The sequence below is a fragment of the Eleutherodactylus coqui genome, chromosome 4 (assembly GCF_035609145.1).
Source record: "Eleutherodactylus coqui strain aEleCoq1 chromosome 4, aEleCoq1.hap1, whole genome shotgun sequence".
NCBI classification, from domain to species: domain Eukaryota; kingdom Metazoa; phylum Chordata; class Amphibia; order Anura; family Eleutherodactylidae; genus Eleutherodactylus; species Eleutherodactylus coqui.
In genome coordinates, this window is record NC_089840.1 from 278582627 (window position 1) to 278602593 (window position 19967).

The following is a 19967-nucleotide window of genomic DNA, read 5'->3' on the forward strand; positions in this document are numbered from 1 at the left end:
TGCTTAATGGAGAAGGAGAGGAGGTTGTGGTCTGTGAGTGTGGGGGGGGGGGGCAGTTAGTAAAATGGGAGACAGAGCAGTGGCAGAGGAAAATTAGATCAAGAGTGTTGCCATGTTGTAGATAGGATACCTTTTAATCACTAACAAAAATACATGATGTTCTAGCGAGCATTCGGACTTCACAGGGTCCTTCCTCAGGTAATAATGGAACAAATCTAACGATGTATTTAATAAATACACATGATCACATGGGAGGGCAGGAACATGATGAACTTACTTTGCACTACATATATACCAGAAACATGCACATGAATTGGTAATTTCACATATTTCTTAGGCCGCCTTCAAACGGGTGAGAAAGTCACGTGAGATTTGTGCGTTGCAAGACGCACAAATATGAACCCCATTCTTTTGAATGGGGGTCATACACATGAGCGATGTTTTCCTGCATGGCACAGCGATGCAGGAAACAAATCGTGGCATTTTCTATCTTGCTGCGTTCTCTTGCATCCCGGCGCCCATTATTTTTAATGGTATCAGCTAGGTGCACGCCATGTGATGTGAGGTCTCCCATTGAAAACAATGAGATGGGCTAGGTGCACGCAATGCACGCAATTGAAAGCAACTCAGCAATCTTCTGCTGCAGCTGACCACTTCTTCCCCGAATTGATGAGAGTATCTGTTTTGACAAAAACATCTTAAATCCATGGGGAATTCACATGGACGGTGAGCGCAATATGAGACGTGATTTACAGAAGAGAGTTTACTTGGTACTGTCCTTTTTTATATAAAATTCAAAACATTAATATGGCCTCTCCTCTGTGGCAGCTTTTTTGATGGTAAATAAGATTTGGTCTCCGAGCAAAATATTTTCCACATTCTGAACATGAATATGGCTTCTCCCCTGTGTGACTTCTCTGATGTGTAACAAGATGTGATTTATCTGTAAAACATTTCCCACATTCAGAACACAGATATGGCTTCTCCCCTGTGTGTATTCTACAGTGTGTAATAAGATATGATTTCTGGTTAAAACATTTCCCACATTCAGAACATGAATATGGTTTTTCCCCTGTGTGAATTCTCTGATGTGTAACAAGATGTGATTTCCGCTGAAAACATTTCCCACATTCTGCACATGAAAATAGCTTCTCCCCTGTGTGAATTCTTTGATGTATATTAAGAGCTGCTTTAGCTCTAAAACATTTTCCACATTCAAAACACGCATATGGCTTCTCCCCTGTGTGAATTCTTTCATGTTTTACAAGATCTGATCTAGCTCTAAAACACTTCCCACATTCTGAACATGAATATGGCTTCTCCCCTGTGTGAGATCTCTGATGTTTAACAAGATCTGATTTATGTGTAAAACGTTTTCCACATTCTGAACATGAATACGGCTTTTCCCCTGCGTGAACACTTTGATTTTCAACACCACTTCTGTAAATGTTATTTTGTTTAAGAGTCCATGATGAATCAGAAGATGGAACCTGTATAAAAGTATCAGATGACAGATCTTTGCTGCGAAGGGCTGAGGGTATATCTGGGATAACGTCAGGCTCTTCATAGGTATATTGTATGATACCATGATCTTCCACTTGAAAATCTGTTGATATCAGATGTCCCTCTGAGCTCCTGGTGTCGTCATCTGCCAAGAACAAAAGTAATTTTATTATTTTTGAATATAAATTACAATTATACTGATATTTAATACAATTTTCTATTAGGTGTCCATACAAATTACGAGGTATTTAGCTATAATTCAACGACTGAAGAGGTTTTCCCCATTTGTTAAAGTAAGCACAATAATTTGTGGAGCGCCTAATACCCCATTTACACTGACAGATGATCACTCAAGCAACAGTTTTGAGCGATCATCTTTGCATACTTTATAGTAGCTAATTAGTTACTATACAGCTATGCAGGCGCAGCGGGACACTGCCACTAACTCTCGACGAACATTACAGCTGTTTTGCATAAGCAAACAGCTGTAGTGTTCTCTGTGCTTACAGCCTGTGCCCCACTGTGAATTCATAGCAGGACACAGGCATAGAGAATCTTATGAGTGCAGCGGGCTGATAACACCCTGCTCCGCTGATAACAGCTGATCGCTCAATTCTAGCAAGCTAGACTTGAGCGAGCAACGACTCGTGCACGAAAACTGCACAATGTCAGTGCATTTAGACAGAACGAGAATCACTCAAAAAATTATTTCGAGCGAATTTTGAGAGATTCTTGTTGTGTCTAAATCAGCCTTTACGCACAAACAACCATCCTAATGGGCCAATTTTTTAAAGCCAGTAAACTTACTTTTTTTGTTTTTTTTTATCTCTCCATTGCAACTGAATACTTCCACATTGTAGGACGTGTTCTGCGCTGATTTCCTCCCATGCGATGATGGTAATTTCCTACATCCAGCAGGCGCTCTCAGCTGCTGCTCTTATCCACGGCTCATATAGCTTGTAAGATTAGAGAGTGCAGGAGTCGTATGTGCCATGGATAAGAGCTGCTGACGCCCCCTGCTGTAAACTGCCCTACACTGCGCTGCAACTACAGTCTGCTGATTATGTGCTGCTGACCAGGGAATAAAGATGCTTTTAGAAGGCCGGCAACGCCATTATCAGAGGGCACACATATGTTTGTAGCCATTCACTAACCCAGCTGACTGTTACTTGTACCAAGATGTGGGAAGTTCCTACTGAGCATGCCCAGTCCTTCTGGTTCTGAAGAGGAGAGGGAACATGAAAATAGTACTTGCACATGTGGGGAGGCAGCACTGGAGAGTAGGAGTTCTGGGTTTAAAGGTAAGATTAGTCTGCATTTGTAAGCAAGTAAGTGGAGAACTTGAAAACAGAGTGATACCATAAGCTGAACTGTGTTCCATGTTTATTATGCCAGCCCTATTTAGCTTAAAGGAGATGTCTCGAGGAAGCAGTTAATTTTTTTTTTTGCCCAGTCCCCCCCATTAAACACACATAACTAAGCCCCCCTGTAAATGACATTTCTAGCTGGTTCGTACTTACCGTTCCAGCGTTTCAGCAAGTTATAAAAGTTTCCTCAAGATGGCCGCCGGCTCTTTCCCAGTCGCTCGCTGCAGCCCGACGTGCGCGCTCCCGAGACGCCGCCAGCTGTGTCTCCATGGCAACCGGACGCATCGCAGCCGCCGACCAGACGCCCCGCAGCCGCCGACCAGACAGCAGGTAACCGGCGCTAGCCCCCGGCTCCCCAGCGCTAGTTCCCCCGGCGCAGCGACAGCCCCCCCCATCGCAGCGACAGCCCCCCCGGCCTAGCGCTAGCTCCCCCGGCGCAGCGACAGCCCCCCCGGCCCACCGCTAGCTCCCCCGGCGCAGCGACAGCCCCCCCGGCCCACCGCTAGCTCCCCCGGCGCAGCGACAGCCCCCCCGGCCTAGCGCTAGCTCCCCCGGCGCAGCGACAGCCCCCCCGGCCTAGCGACAGCCCCCCCCATCGCAGCGACAGCCCCCCCGGCCTAGCGCTAGCTCCCCCGGCGCAGCGACAGCCCCCCCGGCCTAGCGCTAGCTCCCCCGGCGCAGCGACAGCCCCCCCGGCCTAGCGACAGCCCCCCCCATCGCAGCGACAGCCCCCCCGGCCTAGCGCTAGCTCCCCCGGCGCAGCGACAGCCCCCCCGGCCTAGCGCTAGCTCCCCCGGCGCAGCGACAGCCCCCCCGGCCTAGCGACAGCCCCCCCCATCGCAGCGACAGCCCCCCCGGCCTAGCGCTAGCTCCCCCGGCGCAGCGGCAGCCCCCCCGGCGCAGCGGCAGCCCCCCCGCCCGGCGCAGCCCGGCGCAGCGGCAGCCCCCCCCCCCGACCCATCACTTACCTGGGAGGCTTCTCGGGGCTGCTGGGCTGGGCTGGGCTGGTCTTCTCCGCTGGGCAGCTCCAGTTTCTGCACCTTCCTCTAACAGAGGATGGTGCAGAATGGCCGCTTCAGCGCGCTCCCGAGCAGTGACAGCTCGTCTGCGCATGCGCAGAAGAGCTGTAGCGGGGAGCACACTGAAGCGGCTCGTGCTGAATGGAGAAGACCGGACTGCGCAAGCGCGTCTAAAAAAGCAAGCTGCCAGCGAATTTAGACGGAACCATGGAGACGAGGACGCTAGCAACGGAGCAGGTAAGTGGAATAACTTCTGTATGGCTCATATTTAATGCACAATGTACATTACAAAGTGCATTAATATGGCCATACGGAAGTGTATAACCCCACTTGGTTTCGCGAGACCACCCCTTTAATGGCAAAGCATCATAATTTTAAGGTAGACATCAGGCCAAGGACCAATAGATCACGATAAGAGGCCATCAGGTTCTGTTGATGAACTTAGGTTCATGTATCTGTGTACCCATCATCACCCTTCTGGTGAAATGTGAAGTAGAAAATCATAAAAGGGACCTGGGCAACTGGCACAACTCTATGAGCAAACAAAGACTCTAGAGATCAGGGTAAAAAGGCCTCTGACCTCAGGGACACAACTATATTCTGTATGCCTGCCAAGTTGTGTTCCATCCAGCCGTTCTGATGAAGGGGCTGCATCCCGGAAACACGGAAACATGCTGATTTTGAGTCAGATAAACAAGAAGTCAGATTTTTACCCTGATCTCCAGAGCCTGTATTTGCTCAGAGTTGTTCCACTTGCCAAGTTTTTCCAATTTTATTTTTGTCTTCACTAACACACCCAATTTATAAAGCATTCCATGGGCATATTGGTTTTACAATCATCACATGGATATAGAGCTTTCAGTTTCTTAATTTCTACCTCCAAGGAAGCTCATTGCAGACAAACAGTGAAGGAGCCTTCCCGTACTCACTGTCCCTATTCAGCTATGCAACTGAAGACAGATTTTCTCTAGCAACAGTCTTCTGCAGCTTGGCTGAAATGGGATAGGGGCAATATGTGGGGAAAGTTTTTCCCACTAAAAGCTCATTTAATCAGTTAATTAAATGTATTGAAAATTGTGCATACTTTACGTAAAAAAACAAATAAATGACAGATACACTATAATACGTATTTTGGCTGAATATAAAAAGGAAGAGCTGTAAAAACTGACAGCACAGAGCTTAAAAATACAGTATACACAAAATTATTGTAGTCAGTGAATGAGGAAAATCTGTGATGTTCCCTGCATTTAGTGATTACTCACCTGGGTGGTTATCTGTAGGAATCCCCTCCTTACACGGCTGATACCCCCTCACATGTGTCTCTGTAGCATCAATAGGGATCGGATCTTCCTCCAGTTTCACAAGCTGTGAAATAAATATTGTAAAAGTCATCACACAGATGGAGAAGTCGTGTGGAAGGTTTTATATGGCCAGAAAAGGTCATTAATTAGTAGGAGGAGCCGGAATGACATGACAGCAGTAGTGATCTGGGCCAAATAGCTGCAGGTCTCCTGTATAACTCCAACCTGTTGCTTCTTTATTCCAGCCAGAAGTCTCCAGAACCAGAAAATAGTGATAAGATGCGGAGATCTAATGTCTGCGGTCGGCTGTAATCCTGCCATCTCCAGCTTTCTCATTACACAAGTATCAATCTATAATAAGACTATACACAAGACCTTCCCAGCCGTCCTACAGACCAGAGGGGAGATTTCATGAGACCTTCTCTCCATCTACCTGATCATCCTGTGGAAGAAGAGGCCGGGGACATCTCTCCGCTGCTGTTCTCTTACTGAATCTGCCTGCAGAAAACACAGACAGCCACTGAATTCATTCTCTACATACAAATAATAAAGGCCGTGTGGATTTAGTCCTGTCTATTACCTGGTGATGGGAGGGGCTGGTGGTCCTCCATCATGACGTCCTTGTACAGATCCTTGTGTCCTTCTAAATACTCCCACTCCTCCATGGAGAAATAGACAGTGACGTCCTGACACCTTATAGGAACCTGACAACACAATGATACCGTCATCACCCAGACACGTTATACCGCCATAGCGTTACTGTATAGTGTCCCAGCATTCCCAGCAGCATCACCTCTCCAGTCAGCAGCTCAATCATCTTGTTGGTGAGTTCTAGGATCTTCTGCTCATTGATCTCCTCCAGTATCAGGGGGTGAGGTGGAGGCCCTGTGATTGGGCTCAGGGGTCTTCCCCATCCATCAGACACCGGGGCCTGACAGCCATCACTAGAAGTCTTCTTCACTACCGTGTAATCCTGTTTATGGGGAGATACATCCATAAATATCCCTGCAGACATTCCCAGAGTCCTTCATGTCTCCAGTTATGGCCAACATTTATTAAGATTCTCCTCACATCTGTGTTCATCATCTCCGTTGTTCTACTCAGTCACAGGAGCAGAAGAACAAAATGATCAGAGTTACAGATCTCTTACCTGTACCTGACAGACATCAAAGGCAGCCAACAATCTCCCATTAGTTTATAACAGGTCTATAGAAAAGCCAATGACAGCAATGCAGAACAAACCTAGATTGTATGAATGACAGAATGCCGGAAACCAGTCCGCAAGTCCAACAGCCCAAGATACACTCAAAGAAAAGCTTCATAAAAAAAATTATTCTTTATTACAAAAATATTTAATGCAGTGCACAAAGAGCTTTGCGCTCCAAAACACGTTTGCGCTGACCTTTTATTCTATGTAATTTTCAAATAAAGAAGTATTCCATATAACAGGTCTGTTCTTTTATGATGAATCGGCAGTAAATCCTCTGCCATAGATGTGACCAGAGGCTGACATAGATAAGAATGATGGAACGTGACGTCATCCCCAGAATCTCTCACCTCTCCTGTAAGCTGGAAGAGTATCTCTAGGGTGAGGGTGAATATACTCTCCGCCATCTTGTCCCGGTTCCTATCCATCCTTGTTGGGTCAATCAGGATAATTATCTGATATAGAAGATATCAGCCGAGGATCCTGAATGGGAAGAAGACGAGACAATGTAACATCATACAGAACCCCCTGGAATAATACAATTACTGGAGAGAATAACGGGAAACCGGTGAGGAGGTAATAAAGTCTAGATGTTGTGTTCTCTCTTTGTGCGGGTTGGAACACCAGTTGAGTATCTAGACAAGTCAGCTCCTCCATGTCAGAGGTCAAAGCATGTCACACCTTTACACGCCCAATACAGCCGACGGGTCCGCAACAGTGATTCTAGTAAAAGGCGTTATTCACACGAACGCCGCGATAAAATATCAGCCAAAAATCCCGACCATCTGAAGCAGTGGATGCCAATGCATTTGTTTGGATGGCTGATTTTCCGGTGCATAAAATCGGACGGCCGGAAAAGTCAGCACATACGCTGAGGATTCCGTCCGGCCACTTTTATACGTGGCTGGAAAAGATAGGTCTCGCCCTATATCTTTTAGCTGCAAGTTTCCATTGAAGCCTATGGGAGCTGCCAGCAAGGGGAGAGGGAGGAACTTTAATAGCAGCTCACAGGAAGCTAGCAGGCTCCTGGTTATACTGCTAGCTTCCACGTCTTGTACAAAATGTCAACTAATACCTGGTATTTATATTCAGCTTGCTATCTGTTACTAGTGGTTACATTTGTGTGTCCTGTTGTTCAGTCCGTGTCATGTGGCATGTGAATGCGTCCTGTTCTGGTGCGTGGCTCCTAGGATCAGCTAGGGCCCAGATCCAAAGACCGCTGATCAGGAAGAAGACTGCGGGCAATGTACATAACCTCACAGGAAGCAGAAGAATCAGCCAGCTGGAGGTGAGGTGACATTCCCCCCACTTTAAATATCCAACACTTTCTTACTTAATTAACCCCCTTGTGACCGCAAAATGCCTTTTTACTGACCTCACCGGTGGCTCGGCTAACTTCGGAGATCCCGGCTCCTGCTCTGAGGCTGTATTTGTACTAGTGAGAATCTCATGTGAGTTTTGCGCGTTGCGAGGTGCACAGAACTGGCGCGAATATGAACTCCATTTCTTTCCCTCACAGCGATGCTGCAAACTTAAAAATCCTATTAGTAGGTCCGATTTTTTGAAGTTCCCTGGGAACACCTCGCCCATTGTGATCCCAAAAGACACAGCGTGCCATGTGAAATCAACGGGAAGCACTTGTGATCCTTTGAGGCGCGAATGCAACTTCACGGAAGCGATGGGAGGCGGTTTTGAATGAAAAACGCACTTTGGCGAGAGCAATATCAGACCTGCCATAAACAGAGCGGTGACCCCTGACCTCTCCCCCTGGGATCAGTAAGGATTGCAGGATGTAGACGCCAGGAGGGGTCAGAGGTCACAGCTTGTAACCATGATGGCCCGACAGTAGCTGGAGGGTGAATGACCTACGAGATGCTGTGTGGTCTCTGCATGGCCACAGGTTCAGGGCGGGGAGGGCATTACTACTCTTGGGGCCACAACTAAGGTCACTGGAATAACCGTAGCTTTAAGCCACACCCTCTTTACCATGGGCGGTATTTTGTGACTAAGGTGGCGGCTCTACGCGCGCAGGCCGATATCACTGTGTTCAGAAATGTTCCTTCTGCATAAAGATACCTTAAAAAGCAGCAATAGGGGGCGCTGCAGAGGCCTTGCACCATCTCCTATCTGCATCGCAGACTCCCCAGAGGAGCATTACATGGCTGCTAATCTCCTGCCCCTCCCCGGGGTCTCCACAAGGGGAAGCTGTGACCCCCACATACCTCCACCTGCAGCCGGACAGGAGCCGTGGGGTTGTTCTGTGCTTACAGGACCTATGATGATGTCACCATCATGTGATCAGTGTGTGGGAGGAGACAAGGGGGTCACATGACCAGGTCTCTCTGCTCAGTGGATGCAGGACTCTGCTGTGTGAGGATGTATTCAGAGAGTAGATGGAGCAGAGCCGAGCGCGTGTGAGTGAGTGAGCGAGCGAGAGAGACGGAGGAGCAGATCCGACCGTGTGTGAGACGGAGGAGCAGAGCCGAGCGTGTGTGAGACGGAGGAGCCGAGCCGAGCGTGTGTGAGACGGAGGAGCCGAGCCGAGCGTGTGTGAGACGAAGGAGCGGAGCCGAGCGTGTGTGAGACGAAGGAGCGGAGCCGAGCGTGTGTGAGACGGAGGAGCGGAGCCGAGCGCGTGTGAGACGGAGGAGCAGAGCCGAGCGCGTGTGAGATGCAGGAACGGAGCTGAGCGCGTGTGAGACGGAGGGGCAGAGCCGAGCGCCTGTGAGACGGAGGGGCAGAGCCGAGCGTGTGTGAGACGGAGGGGCAGAGCCGAGCGTGTGTGAGACGGAGGGGCAGAGCCGAGCGCATGTGAGACGGAGGAGCAGAGCCGAGCGCGTGTGAGACGGAGGAGCAGAGCCAAGTGCGTGTGAGAGGGAGGGGCAGAGCCGAGCGTTTGTGAGATGGAGGAGCGGAGCCGAGAGCATGTGAGACGCAGGGGCAGAGCCGAGCGCGTGTGAGATGGAGGGGCAGAGCCGAGCGTGTGTGAGACGGAGGGGCAGAGCCGTGCGCGTGTGAGACGGAGGGGCAGAGCCATATATGTCTGTAATTACTATGTATGGGGTCATATATGGGTGTAATGTGGGAATATGTGTTACTCACATTGAGAAGTACATTGGGGAGGGGGGTGCCAATGTGTGACAAAAATGAAAGCTGACCTCCTCACTGTTGTTGGATGGATATTTAACCCTTTCCAATCCACTGTCTGACGTCTAAAGGCATTATGATTTAAGGCTGTACAGCTCCGATGTTGGAAGACGTCTGTCGGGGTTCTCTTACTGTATATTGCCAGCCTCTCTGTTGTCGGAGCCTATCCAACGTGCCACCTCATGCAGTACTGGTGTAAGCCAGCATATAGCGCCATTGTATAATAGTAGAAAAAGAGTAAGCCCCCTAGGAAAACCACTATAGAAATTGGATTGGAAAGGGTTAATACTTCTGCCAAGTGGGGAACCAAGATGTCCTTAAAGGTCTTATAAAAATTGGATGTTAAGCCATCTTGACCAGCTTTATCTTCCCTGAACAGCTCTGTGACAGCACGAAGTGTTTGGTCCACTTTAGGCTTGAGAACAGTTTTAGCCAGGAAAACCAGCATCACTTCCCGATCTAGATCCCTCTTCCCCAAGTAGAGGATCTTATAACCTTCCTGATCCAAACCTTTTTCTGTATCTCAGACTGCCATCCAGTCCTCAGGCTACTTTACTCTTCACTGACATCTTGCAGTTCCTCTAAGGATCAGGCAGATGGTATTTCCCATAATCCTTCTATAAAAACAATGAGTGCTTAACATACTAACCCCTAAACCAAGGACATCACACTGGAGGTACCCCGGCAGCCACCTCAGTCAAGACAAGATACTCAAATGACCTCCTCGGCCTGGATACAGGTGGCACCCATCTCAACCACTGAGGCTTGGGAGTTGGCAGTAAACCCTAGCTAACCAGCTTTTTTTTTAAACATTTCCAAACAATCAAACGTACTAATACAAAGACTGCACAATTGTACTTAACTCTGGGAAAAAACTCTCAAAGTGTTACGGTCTTGTGGGCAACTAAGCATGGGGCCCACACGAACGTGACCAAACAATACACACGGGTTTCAGACAACTGGCCCTGAACTACAGGGAGGATTACATGACCCTACCTAAGCGGGGACATCGCCCTTATAAAGGGAGGCACAGCGGTCTTTGGATCTGGGCCCTAGCTGCTCCTAGGAACCATGCCACCAGAAGAGGACACATAAACATGCCACATGACAGGGACAAGTGGACAGAGTAAGCTGACACACAGAACCGGAATCACACCATACATCAACCAAAATGCAACCACTAATAGCAGATAGTAAAGCTGAATATAAATGCCAGGTATTAGTTGACATTTTGATCAAAACATGGAAGCTAGCGGGCCACTTCAAGGCTCCTGGCTATACCGCTAGTCCCTACACTAACCAAGAGTCCAGCGGCACCGGACACAGATCACACAGCAAGCTGCAACAGGACAGACGACAGGACACAAGTCAAACAGCAAGCTGTTCACTGAAGTAACATGACTGCTCACAATGAACACCAGTCAAACACTGACAGGAGCTGGGTTTATATGCACTGCAGACTAAAAGCTGATTGAGCTGGCTGGGTGTGGTATTCTTCCAGAGCCAATCAACCCCAACCTGTGAAGGTGTGCTCCTGGAACCCTGTAGCACAGATTCCAGCAGCACAACCTGACACAACGTACATCTTATCTCTGTTTCTTCCAAGACAGACAAATTAAGTCTCTATGAACTTCTTTCCATCCCTCAAAATTCAGAGAAAATAAAGTTATATAGCGGTTGGAGAAAACCACCCCTTACATCCATGTAGCGCACTAAAGCACTGACGCAGGATGATGTCCAAGTAAAACCGCAATAACTCCTTTAGAAATGTTGCATAGACCAATTGCACCTCTCCAGATAAAGTTGGAAGGAGCTCCATCCCTTTCTAGTCAAGAAAAGTGGGAAACCCCTGCCTAAAAGCAGGGTGATTGTCCCGATAAGGTTTGCCCCACTGTCTTCATCTGGGACCTGACTATCCCTGATTAAAGGTCCTGGGAAGATGCACAAAACACAGGACACGACACGGTGCATACCTCATGTCTGGCCACCAGCAGAGATATACAGGACAAGTCGCTGTTCACACCAACATCATCGGTAATGCACACCACACACAACAGGACTGCACATAAACCACATGTCTAGCCACTTGCACAGACATACAAAACAAGTCACTGTTCAAACCTACATACAGGGTTATGCATACCACATAGAACATGAACCCCACCCAGAACTCACATGCATACAGATAGTAAACCATAGCTAGTCCAAGTATCCTCACCCCAAGGGGATAGAGAGTCAGCCACCGTCCTGACATAAGAGGGAACAGTGTCAGGCATCACCCATCTGACACACTCATAAGACCTCACACATCTGGAGGCTGCACCCGTCACAGGGAAGCGAAGAGGTGGTCTGCATATGATGCCGACAAGGACTACAGGTGTCCAGACCATCCACAGGAAAGGTGAGAGAAACACTACAGACAAGAGCAGCAGACCAGAGGGGATTGGCTGGAGAAACACCACACCCAGCCAGCTCAATTAACCTTCACCCGTGAAGCTGTGCACATGGAAACCTGTAGAACTTCAGGTCCCAGACGCACAACCTTAACAGTACCTTCTCATTAAAAAAGGGGCCTCTAGATCCTTAAGGCATAAAGAAAAAAAAAATTTTAACAATCGATAACAAGTTCCGCGGAGTAGTTATATAGATTAATGTAAACTATATTATGCACATCGTTGGTATATTGGTGCTTTTCTCTAGACCCCATTTGCTTTGTGAATAACAGGCATTTATTGGTAATTATATACACTTCAGAAGGCATTTCTGCCTCTTTCCTTCTTCATTTATCCATCTTCACTTTAAAAAAAAAATCATAATTTTTTTTCATTTTTTAATTGACATAGTTATGGGGGCTTGTTCCTTATAAGAAGAGTTGTATTTTTCAAGGGTTCCAGCTAATGTATAATGTACTTCAAAACTTTAAAAAAAACCAAAAACTTAAGTTGGGTGAAATAGAAATAAAAAACGGATTTTCGATGGTCGTTTTTACTATGTTCTTAGAGCAGCAAAAATGATGTGTTATTTTTACCCTGTGGGTCAGTACGGTTATGGTGATGCCAAATTTATATTTTTAATGTTGTACTAATTAGAGACGAGCAAACGTACTCGTCCGAGCTTGATACTCATTCGAGTATTAGCGTGTTCGAGATGCTCGTTACTCGAGACGAGTACCACGCGATGTTCGAGTTACTTTCACTTTCATCTCTGAGACGTTAGTGCGCTTTTCTGGCCAATAGAAAGACAGGGAAGGCATTACAACTTCCCCCTGCGACGTTCAAGCCCTATACTACCCCCCTGCAGTGAGTGGCTGGCGAGATCAGGTGTCACCCGAGTATATAAATCGGCCCCTCCCGCGGCTCGCCACAGATGCATTCTGACATAGTTCAGGGACAGTGCTGCTGGTGCCGGAGCTGCTATAGGGAGAGCATTAAGAGTTATTTTAGGCTTCAAGAACCCCAATGGTCCTTCTTAGGGCCACATTTAACCGTGTGCAGTGGTGTGGAGGCTGCTTTTTGCAGTGTTGCACATTTTTTTTTTTTTTTGTATATCGGCCGTGCAGAGCATTGCGTCCTGCAGTAATTTTACATTGTCCAGGGCCAGTAGTGGTGAGGCAGGGACAGAAGACATATTTAGTGTATATAGGCAGTGGGCCTTTCCAAAAACATTTGGGAAAAAAAATCTATTTGGGCTGCCTGTGACCGTCCTCAGTGTACTGGGTCTCTGCTGGGGGTAGTTGTTCTAATTCATACTCAGCCAGCTAAGTGTTACAGCAGGCTTGCGCAAAATTCTTTCCTGCCTCTGTGTTGCCTCTTACATCACCGCTGTATTCCTGTCCACAAGTGTACTGGGTCTCTGCTGGGGGTAGTTGTCCTAATTCATACGCAGCCAGCTAAGTGTTACAGCAGGCTTGCGCAAAATTCTTTCCTGCCTCTGCTGTGCGTTCCGTAAGCGAAGTCAGCCTCCAACCACAGGCCAATAAGCGGCACATTTAATTACAGCGTTCTGTTTCTGCACTACTGGTAATACACCATGCTGAGGGGTAGGGGTAGGCCTAGAGGACGTGGACGCGGCCGAGGACGCGGAGGCCCAAGTCAGGGTGTGGGCACAGGCTGAGCTCCTGATCCAGGTGTATCGCAGGCGACTGCTGCGGGATTAGGAGAGAGGCACGTTTCTGGCGTCCCCACATTCATCTCACAATTAATGGGTCCGCGCGGTAGACCTTTATTAGAAAATGAGCAGTGTGAGCAGGTCCTGTCGTGGATGGCAGAAAGTGCATCCAGCAATCTATCGACCACCCAGAGTTCTGCGCCGTCCACTGCTGCAACTCTGAATCCTCTGGCTGCTGCTCCTCCTTCCTCCCAGCCTCCTCACTCCATTACAATGACACATTCTGAGGAGCAGGCAGACTCCCAGGAACTGTTCCCGGGCCCCTGCCCAGAATGGCCAGCAATGGTTCCTCTCCCACCGGAGTAGTTTGTCGTGACCGATGCCCAACCTTTGGAAAGTTCCCGGGGTCTGGGGGATGAGGCTGGGGACTTCCGGCAACTGTCTCAAGAGCTTTCAGTGGGTGAGGAGGACGATGACGAAGAGACACAGTTGTCTATCACTCAGGCAGTAGTAATTGGAGTAAGTCCGAGGGAGGAGCGCACAGAGGATTCGGAGGAAGAGCAGCAGGACGATGAGGTGACTGACCCCACCTGGTTTGCTACGCCTACTGAGGACAGGTCTTCAGAGGGGGAGGCAAGTGCAGCAGCAGGGCAGGTTGCAAGAGGCAGTGCGGTGGCCAGGGGTAGAGGCAGGGCCAGACCGAATAATCCACCAACTGTTTCCCAAAGCGCCCCCTCGCGCCATGCCACCCTGCAGAGGCCGACGTGCTCAAAGGTCTGGCAGTTTTTCACTGAGAGTGCAGACGACCGACGAACAGTGGTGTGCAACCTTTGTCATGCCAAGATCAGCCGGAGAGCCACCACCACCAGCCTCACCACCACCAGCATGCGCAGACATATGATGGCCAAGCACCCCACAAGGTGGGACGAAGGCCGTATACCGCCTCCGGTTTGCACCACTGCCTCTCCCCCTGTGCCCCAACCTGCCACTGAGATCCAACCCCCCTCTCAGGACACAGGCACTACTGTCTCCTGGCTTGCATGCACACCCTCACCTGCGCTCGGCCCCATCCACCAATGTCTCTTAGCGCACCGTCCAGCCGTCGCTAGCGCAAGTGTTGGAGGGCAAGCGCAAGTACGCCGCCACGCACCCGCACGCTTAAGCGTTAAGCGTGCACATAGCCAAATTTATCAGCCTGGAGATGCTGCCGTATAGGGTTGTGGAAACGGAGGCTTTCAAAGGTATGATGGCGGCGGCGGCGGCCCCGCGCTACTCAGTTTCCAGTCGCCACTACTTTTCCCGATGTGCCGTCCCAGCCCTGCCCGACCACATCTCCCGCAACATTGTACGCGCCCTCACCAATGCGGTTACTGCCAAGGTCCACTTAACAATGGACACGTGGACAAGCACAGGCGGGCAGGGCCACTATATCTCCCTGACGGCACATTGGGTGAATTTAGTGGAGGCTGGGACAGAGTCAGAGCCTGGGACCGCTCACGTCCTACCCACCCCCAGAATTGCGGGCCCCAGCTCGGTGGTGGTATCTGCGGCGGTGTATGCTTCCTCCACTAAACCACCCTCCTCCTCCTCCTCCTACGCAACCTCTGTCTCGCAATGAAGATGTGTCAGCAGCAGCACGTCGCCAGCAGTCGGTGTCGCGCGGCGTGGCAGCACAGCGGTGGGCAAGCGTCAGCAGGCCGTGCTGAAACTACTCAGCATAGGAGAGAAGAGGCACACGGCCCACGAACTGCTGCAGGGTCTGACAGAGCAGACCGACCGCTGGCTTGCGCCGCTGAGCCTCCAACCGGGCATGGTAGTGTGTGACAACGGCCGTAACCTGGTGGCGGCTCTGCAGCTCGGCAGCCTCACGCACGTGCCATGCCTGGCGCACGTCTTTAATTTGGTGGTTCAGCGCTTTCTGAAAAGCTACCCACGCTTGTCAGACCTGCTCGGAAAGGTGCGCCGGCTCTGCGCACATTTCTGCAAGTCCCACATGGACGCTGCCACCCTGCGCACCCTGCAACATCGGTTTCATCTGCCAGTGCACCGACTGCTGTGCGACGTGCCCACACGGTGGAACTCTACGCTCCACATGTTGGCCAGGCTCTATGAGCAGCGTAGAGCTATAGTGGAATACCAACTCCAACATGGGCGGCGCAGTGGGAGTCAGCCTCCTCAACTCTTTACAGAAGAGTGGGCCTGGTTGGCAGACATCTGCCAGGTCCTTGGAAACTTTGAGGAGTCTACCCAGATGGTGAGTGGCGATGCTGCAATCATTAGCGTCACCATTCCTCTGCTATGCCTCTTGAGAAGTTCCCTGCAAAGCATAAAGGCAGACGCTTCGCGCTCGGAAACGGAGGCGGGGGAAGACAGTATGTCGCTGGATAGTCAGAGCACCCTCATGTCTATATCTCAGCGCGTTGAGGAGGAGGGGGAGGAGCATGAGGAGGAGGCGGAAGACACAGCTTGGCCCACTGCTGAGGGTACCCATGCTGCTTGCCTGTCATCCTTTCAGCATGTATGGCCTGAGGAGGAGGATCCTGAAAGTGATCTTCCTAGTGAGGACAGCCATGTGTTGCGTACAGGTACCCTGGCACACATGGCTGACTTCATGTTAGGATGCCTTTCTCGTGACCCTCGCGTTACACGCATTCTGGCCACTACGGATTATTGGGTGTACACACTGCTCGACCCACGGTATAAGGAGAACCTTTCCACTCTCATACCCGAAGAGGAAAGTTCAAGAGTGATGCTATACCACAGGACCCTGGCAGACAAACTGATGGTAAAATTCCCATCCGACAGCGCTAGTGCCAGAAGGCGCAGTTCCGAGGGCCAGATAGCAGGGGAGGCGCGGAGATCAGGCAGCATGTACAGCACAAGCAGGGGAACACTCTCCAAGGCCTTTGACAGCTTTATGGCTCGCCAGCAAGACTGTGTCACGTAGCCGATCGCACGACCGTCCTCCGTGACGCCTCTGCCCCCTACTACTACTGGGTGTCGAAGCTGGACACGTGGCCTGAACTCGCGCTGTATGCCCTGGAGGTGCTTGCTTGTCCTGCGGCTAGCGTCTTGTCAGAGAGGGTGTTTAGTGCGGCTGGGGGAATCATCACGGATAAGCGTACCCGCCTGTCAACCGACAGTGCCGACAGGCTTACACTCATAAAGATGAACAAAGCCTGGATTTCCCCAGACTTCTCTTCTCCACCAGGGGACAGCAGCGCTACCTAAACAATACGTAGGCTGCACCCGTGGATGGAAGCATCGTTCTCTATCACCATCAAAAACGGGGACCTTTTAGCTTCATCAATCTGTGTATTCTATTCATCCTCCTCCTCCTGCTCCTCCTCCTGAAACCTCACGTAATCACGCCAAATGGGTAATTTTTCTTAGGCCCACAAGGCTCAGTGATATGACTTTTGTAAACAATGTTTATACGTTTCAATTCTCATTAAAGCGTTGAAACTTGCACCTGAACCAATTTTTATTTAAACTGGGCTGCCTACAGGCCTAGTTACAAATTAAGCCACATTAACCAAAGCGATTAATGGGTTTCACCTGCCCTCTTGGTTGGGCATGGGCAATTTTTCTGAGGTACATTAGTACTGTTGGTACACCAAATATTTTGGGCCCTCGCCTACAGTGTAATCCTAGTAATTTTTATGGGCTTCGCCTGCACTCATGCTACAGCAAGGTGTGTGGGGTTGGCCTACACTTTTGCTACATAAATGTAACTGGGGCCTTGTCTATACTGCAACTACTGAAATGTGAAAGAGACTGTTATCTCCCTAAACTGCTGCAACGGGAATGTTACTGTGGCCTGTCTTGACTGCTACTACTACTGTAATGGAACTAATACTGTGCTCCCCCTATACTGCTGCTTCGGAATTGTTACTGGGGCCCGTCTTGACTGCTACTACTACTGAAATGGAACTAATACTGTGCTCCCCCTATACTGCTGCTAGTGATATGTTACTGGGGCCTGTCTTGACTGCTACTACTACTGAAATGGAACTAATACTGTGCTCCCCCTATAATGCTGCTACTGATATGTTACTGGGGCCTGTCCCTAATGCTACCGGTGAAATTTTACTAATTCTGGGCTCTACCTATACCGCTGCTAATGCTATGTCACTGGGGTGTGGAAACAGAGGCTTCCCAAAGAGATGATGGTGGTGAGGCCATTTCCCACCAACGCGGTTACTGTTAAGGTGCATATAACCACGGACACGTGGAGAGGACACGTAGTGCCTCAAAAACATCCCCCTCCTCCTCCAACAATAAAAACATTCTTGGCAAATACCTTTGCATTGGTCCGTCTGGTGGCAGTCCAAGAATTTCACCTTTACCGACACAACAAAAGAGCCCCCCCACCATGGCCCACTTAATCCTGGCCACATTCCGAAAACCAACTAAATAAAACCACGCTACTAGGTCCGCAGTCGCCACCACAATCCCACCAACGCGGTTACTGTTAAGGTACATATTACCAGTCTGACTGTGTCATGCACTGTGGGCCGAAGCACACCTGTATTGTATGTGACGTTAGCTCTGCTGAACAGGGCACTGCAATGGGATACATTTATGTACCGCCGATGGGTTCCAGGAAGCCACTCATGCTGTGGGTCCACAGGGACTTCACATTAGGGATTTGTACCTGCCACTGTCTATGTATTAAAAACAACAGTCAGACTGGGGCATGCAGTGTGGGCCGAAGACCACCTGCATTAAACCTGACGTTACCTCAGCTGTGCTGGGCACTGCAATGGGATTTATTTATGTACCGCCGGTGGCTTCCTGGGACCCACCCATGCTGTCGGTCCACACGGAGTTGTAACTGCATGTGTCCACTTCTAAAGAACCCCAGTCTGACTGGGGCATGCAGTGTGGGCCGAAGCCCACCTGCATTAAACCTGAAGTTACCTCAGCTGTGCTGGGCACTGCAATGGGATTTATTTATGTAACGCCGGTGGGTTCCAGGGAGCCACCCATGCTGTCGGTCCACATGGAGTTGTAACTGCATGTGTCCACTTCTAAAGAACCCCAGTCTGACTGGCGCATGCAGTGTGGGCCGAAGCCCACCTGCATTAAACCTGACGTTACCTTAGCTGTGCTGGGCACTGCAATGGGATATATTTATGTACCGCCAGTGGCTTCCTGGGACCCACCCATGCTGTCACTCCACACGGAGTTGTAACTGCATGTGTCCACTTCTAAAGAACCCCAGTCTGACTGGGGCATGCAGTGTGGGCTGAAGCCCACCTACATTAAACCTGATGTTACCTTAGCTGTGCTTGGCACTGCAATGGGATTTATGTACCGCCAGTGGCTTCCTGGGACCCACCCATGCTGTCACTCCACACGGAGTTGTAACTGCATGTGTCCACTTCTAAAGAACCCCAGTCTGACTGGGGCATGCAGTGTGGGCCGAAGCCCACCTGCATTAAACCTGACGTTACCTCAGCTGTGCAAGGCACTGCAATGGGATTAATTTATGTACCGTCGGTGGGTTCCTGGGACCCACCCATGCTGTCGCTCCACGCGGAGTTGTAACTGCATGTGTCCACTTCTAAAGAACCCCAGTCTGACTGGGGCATGCAGTGTGGGCCAAAGCCCACCTGCATTAAACCTGACGTTACCTCAGCTGTGCTGGGCACTGCAATGGGATTTATTTATGTACCGCCGCTGGTTTCCAGGGAGCCACCCATGCTGTGGGTCCACAGGGACTTCACAATAGGGAGTTGTATCTGCTTGTGTCTACTTATAAAAAGCCCCAGTGTGACTGGGGCATGCAGTGTGGGCCGAAGCCCACCTGCATTTAATCTGACGTTAGCTCTGCTGTCCAGGGCACTGCAATGGGATACATTTATGTACAGCCGGTGGGTTCCAGGGAGACCCCCATGCTATGGGTACACACAGAATTCCCATTGCGGAGTTGTACCTGCCTGTTACTATTTATAAAAAACCCCGGTCTGACTGGGGCATGCAGACACCTTGACAGAATGAATAGTGTGTGGCACATGGGTTCCCCATTGCTATGCCCACGTGTGCAGCTCCTGATGGAGGTGGCACAGGATTGGATTTCTCATTGCTTCTGTACAGCATTATGAGCTATCGCCCCGCCCCTTTTAAAGAGGGTCACTGCCTGGCCGTGCCAACCCTCTGCAGTGTGTGCCTGCGGTTCCTCCTCATGGCAGACGCACTTATAAATAGACATGAGGGTGGTGTGGCTATGAGGCCAGCGTGTGGCATGAGGGCAGCTGAAGGCTGCGCAGGGACACTTTGGTGTGCGCTGTGGACACTGCGTCATGCGGGA

The 19967-nt window shown here is 50.0% G+C and overlaps 1 protein-coding gene across 2 annotated transcripts; it reads right to left on the bottom strand.

Moving 5' to 3' along the window:
* Positions 1 to 202: 202 nt before the first annotated feature.
* On the bottom strand, positions 203 to 8656 carry LOC136624407 (oocyte zinc finger protein XlCOF8.4-like). Of its 2 annotated transcripts, XM_066598382.1 has the most exons (8): positions 8620 to 8656; positions 7773 to 7928; positions 6748 to 6880; positions 5984 to 6163; positions 5771 to 5894; positions 5624 to 5688; positions 5152 to 5254; positions 203 to 1648 (listed from the first exon to the last, which is right to left on the bottom strand). In XM_066598382.1, exons 3-8 carry the CDS (start codon positions 6823 to 6825, stop codon positions 795 to 797), a joined length of 1404 nt encoding a protein of 467 aa, XP_066454479.1. In that variant the 5' UTR covers positions 6826 to 6880; positions 7773 to 7928; positions 8620 to 8656; the 3' UTR covers positions 203 to 794. The 2 variants fall into 2 exon arrangements, with proteins under 2 accessions (XP_066454479.1, XP_066454480.1); XM_066598383.1 differs by lacking the exons at positions 7773 to 7928; positions 8620 to 8656 and having other exon boundaries at positions 6748 to 7332.
* Positions 8657 to 19967: the final 11311 nt, after the last annotated feature.

What these genes read in the sequence shown, in the direction of transcription:
- LOC136624407 (XM_066598382.1), bottom strand. Translation starts at nt 6,825, where the DNA reads ATGGATAGGAACCGGGACAAGATGGCGGAGAGTATATTCACCCTCACC. An exon ending in TCTTCCAGCTTACAGGAGAG is followed by an intron (nt 6,164 to 6,747) that starts GTGAGAGATTCT and finishes CCCCATAAACAG; the next exon opens with GATTACACGGTAGTGAAGAA. An exon ending in TTGAGCTGCTGACTGGAGAG is followed by an intron (nt 5,895 to 5,983) that starts GTGATGCTGCTG and finishes TTGTGTTGTCAG; the next exon opens with GTTCCTATAAGGTGTCAGGA.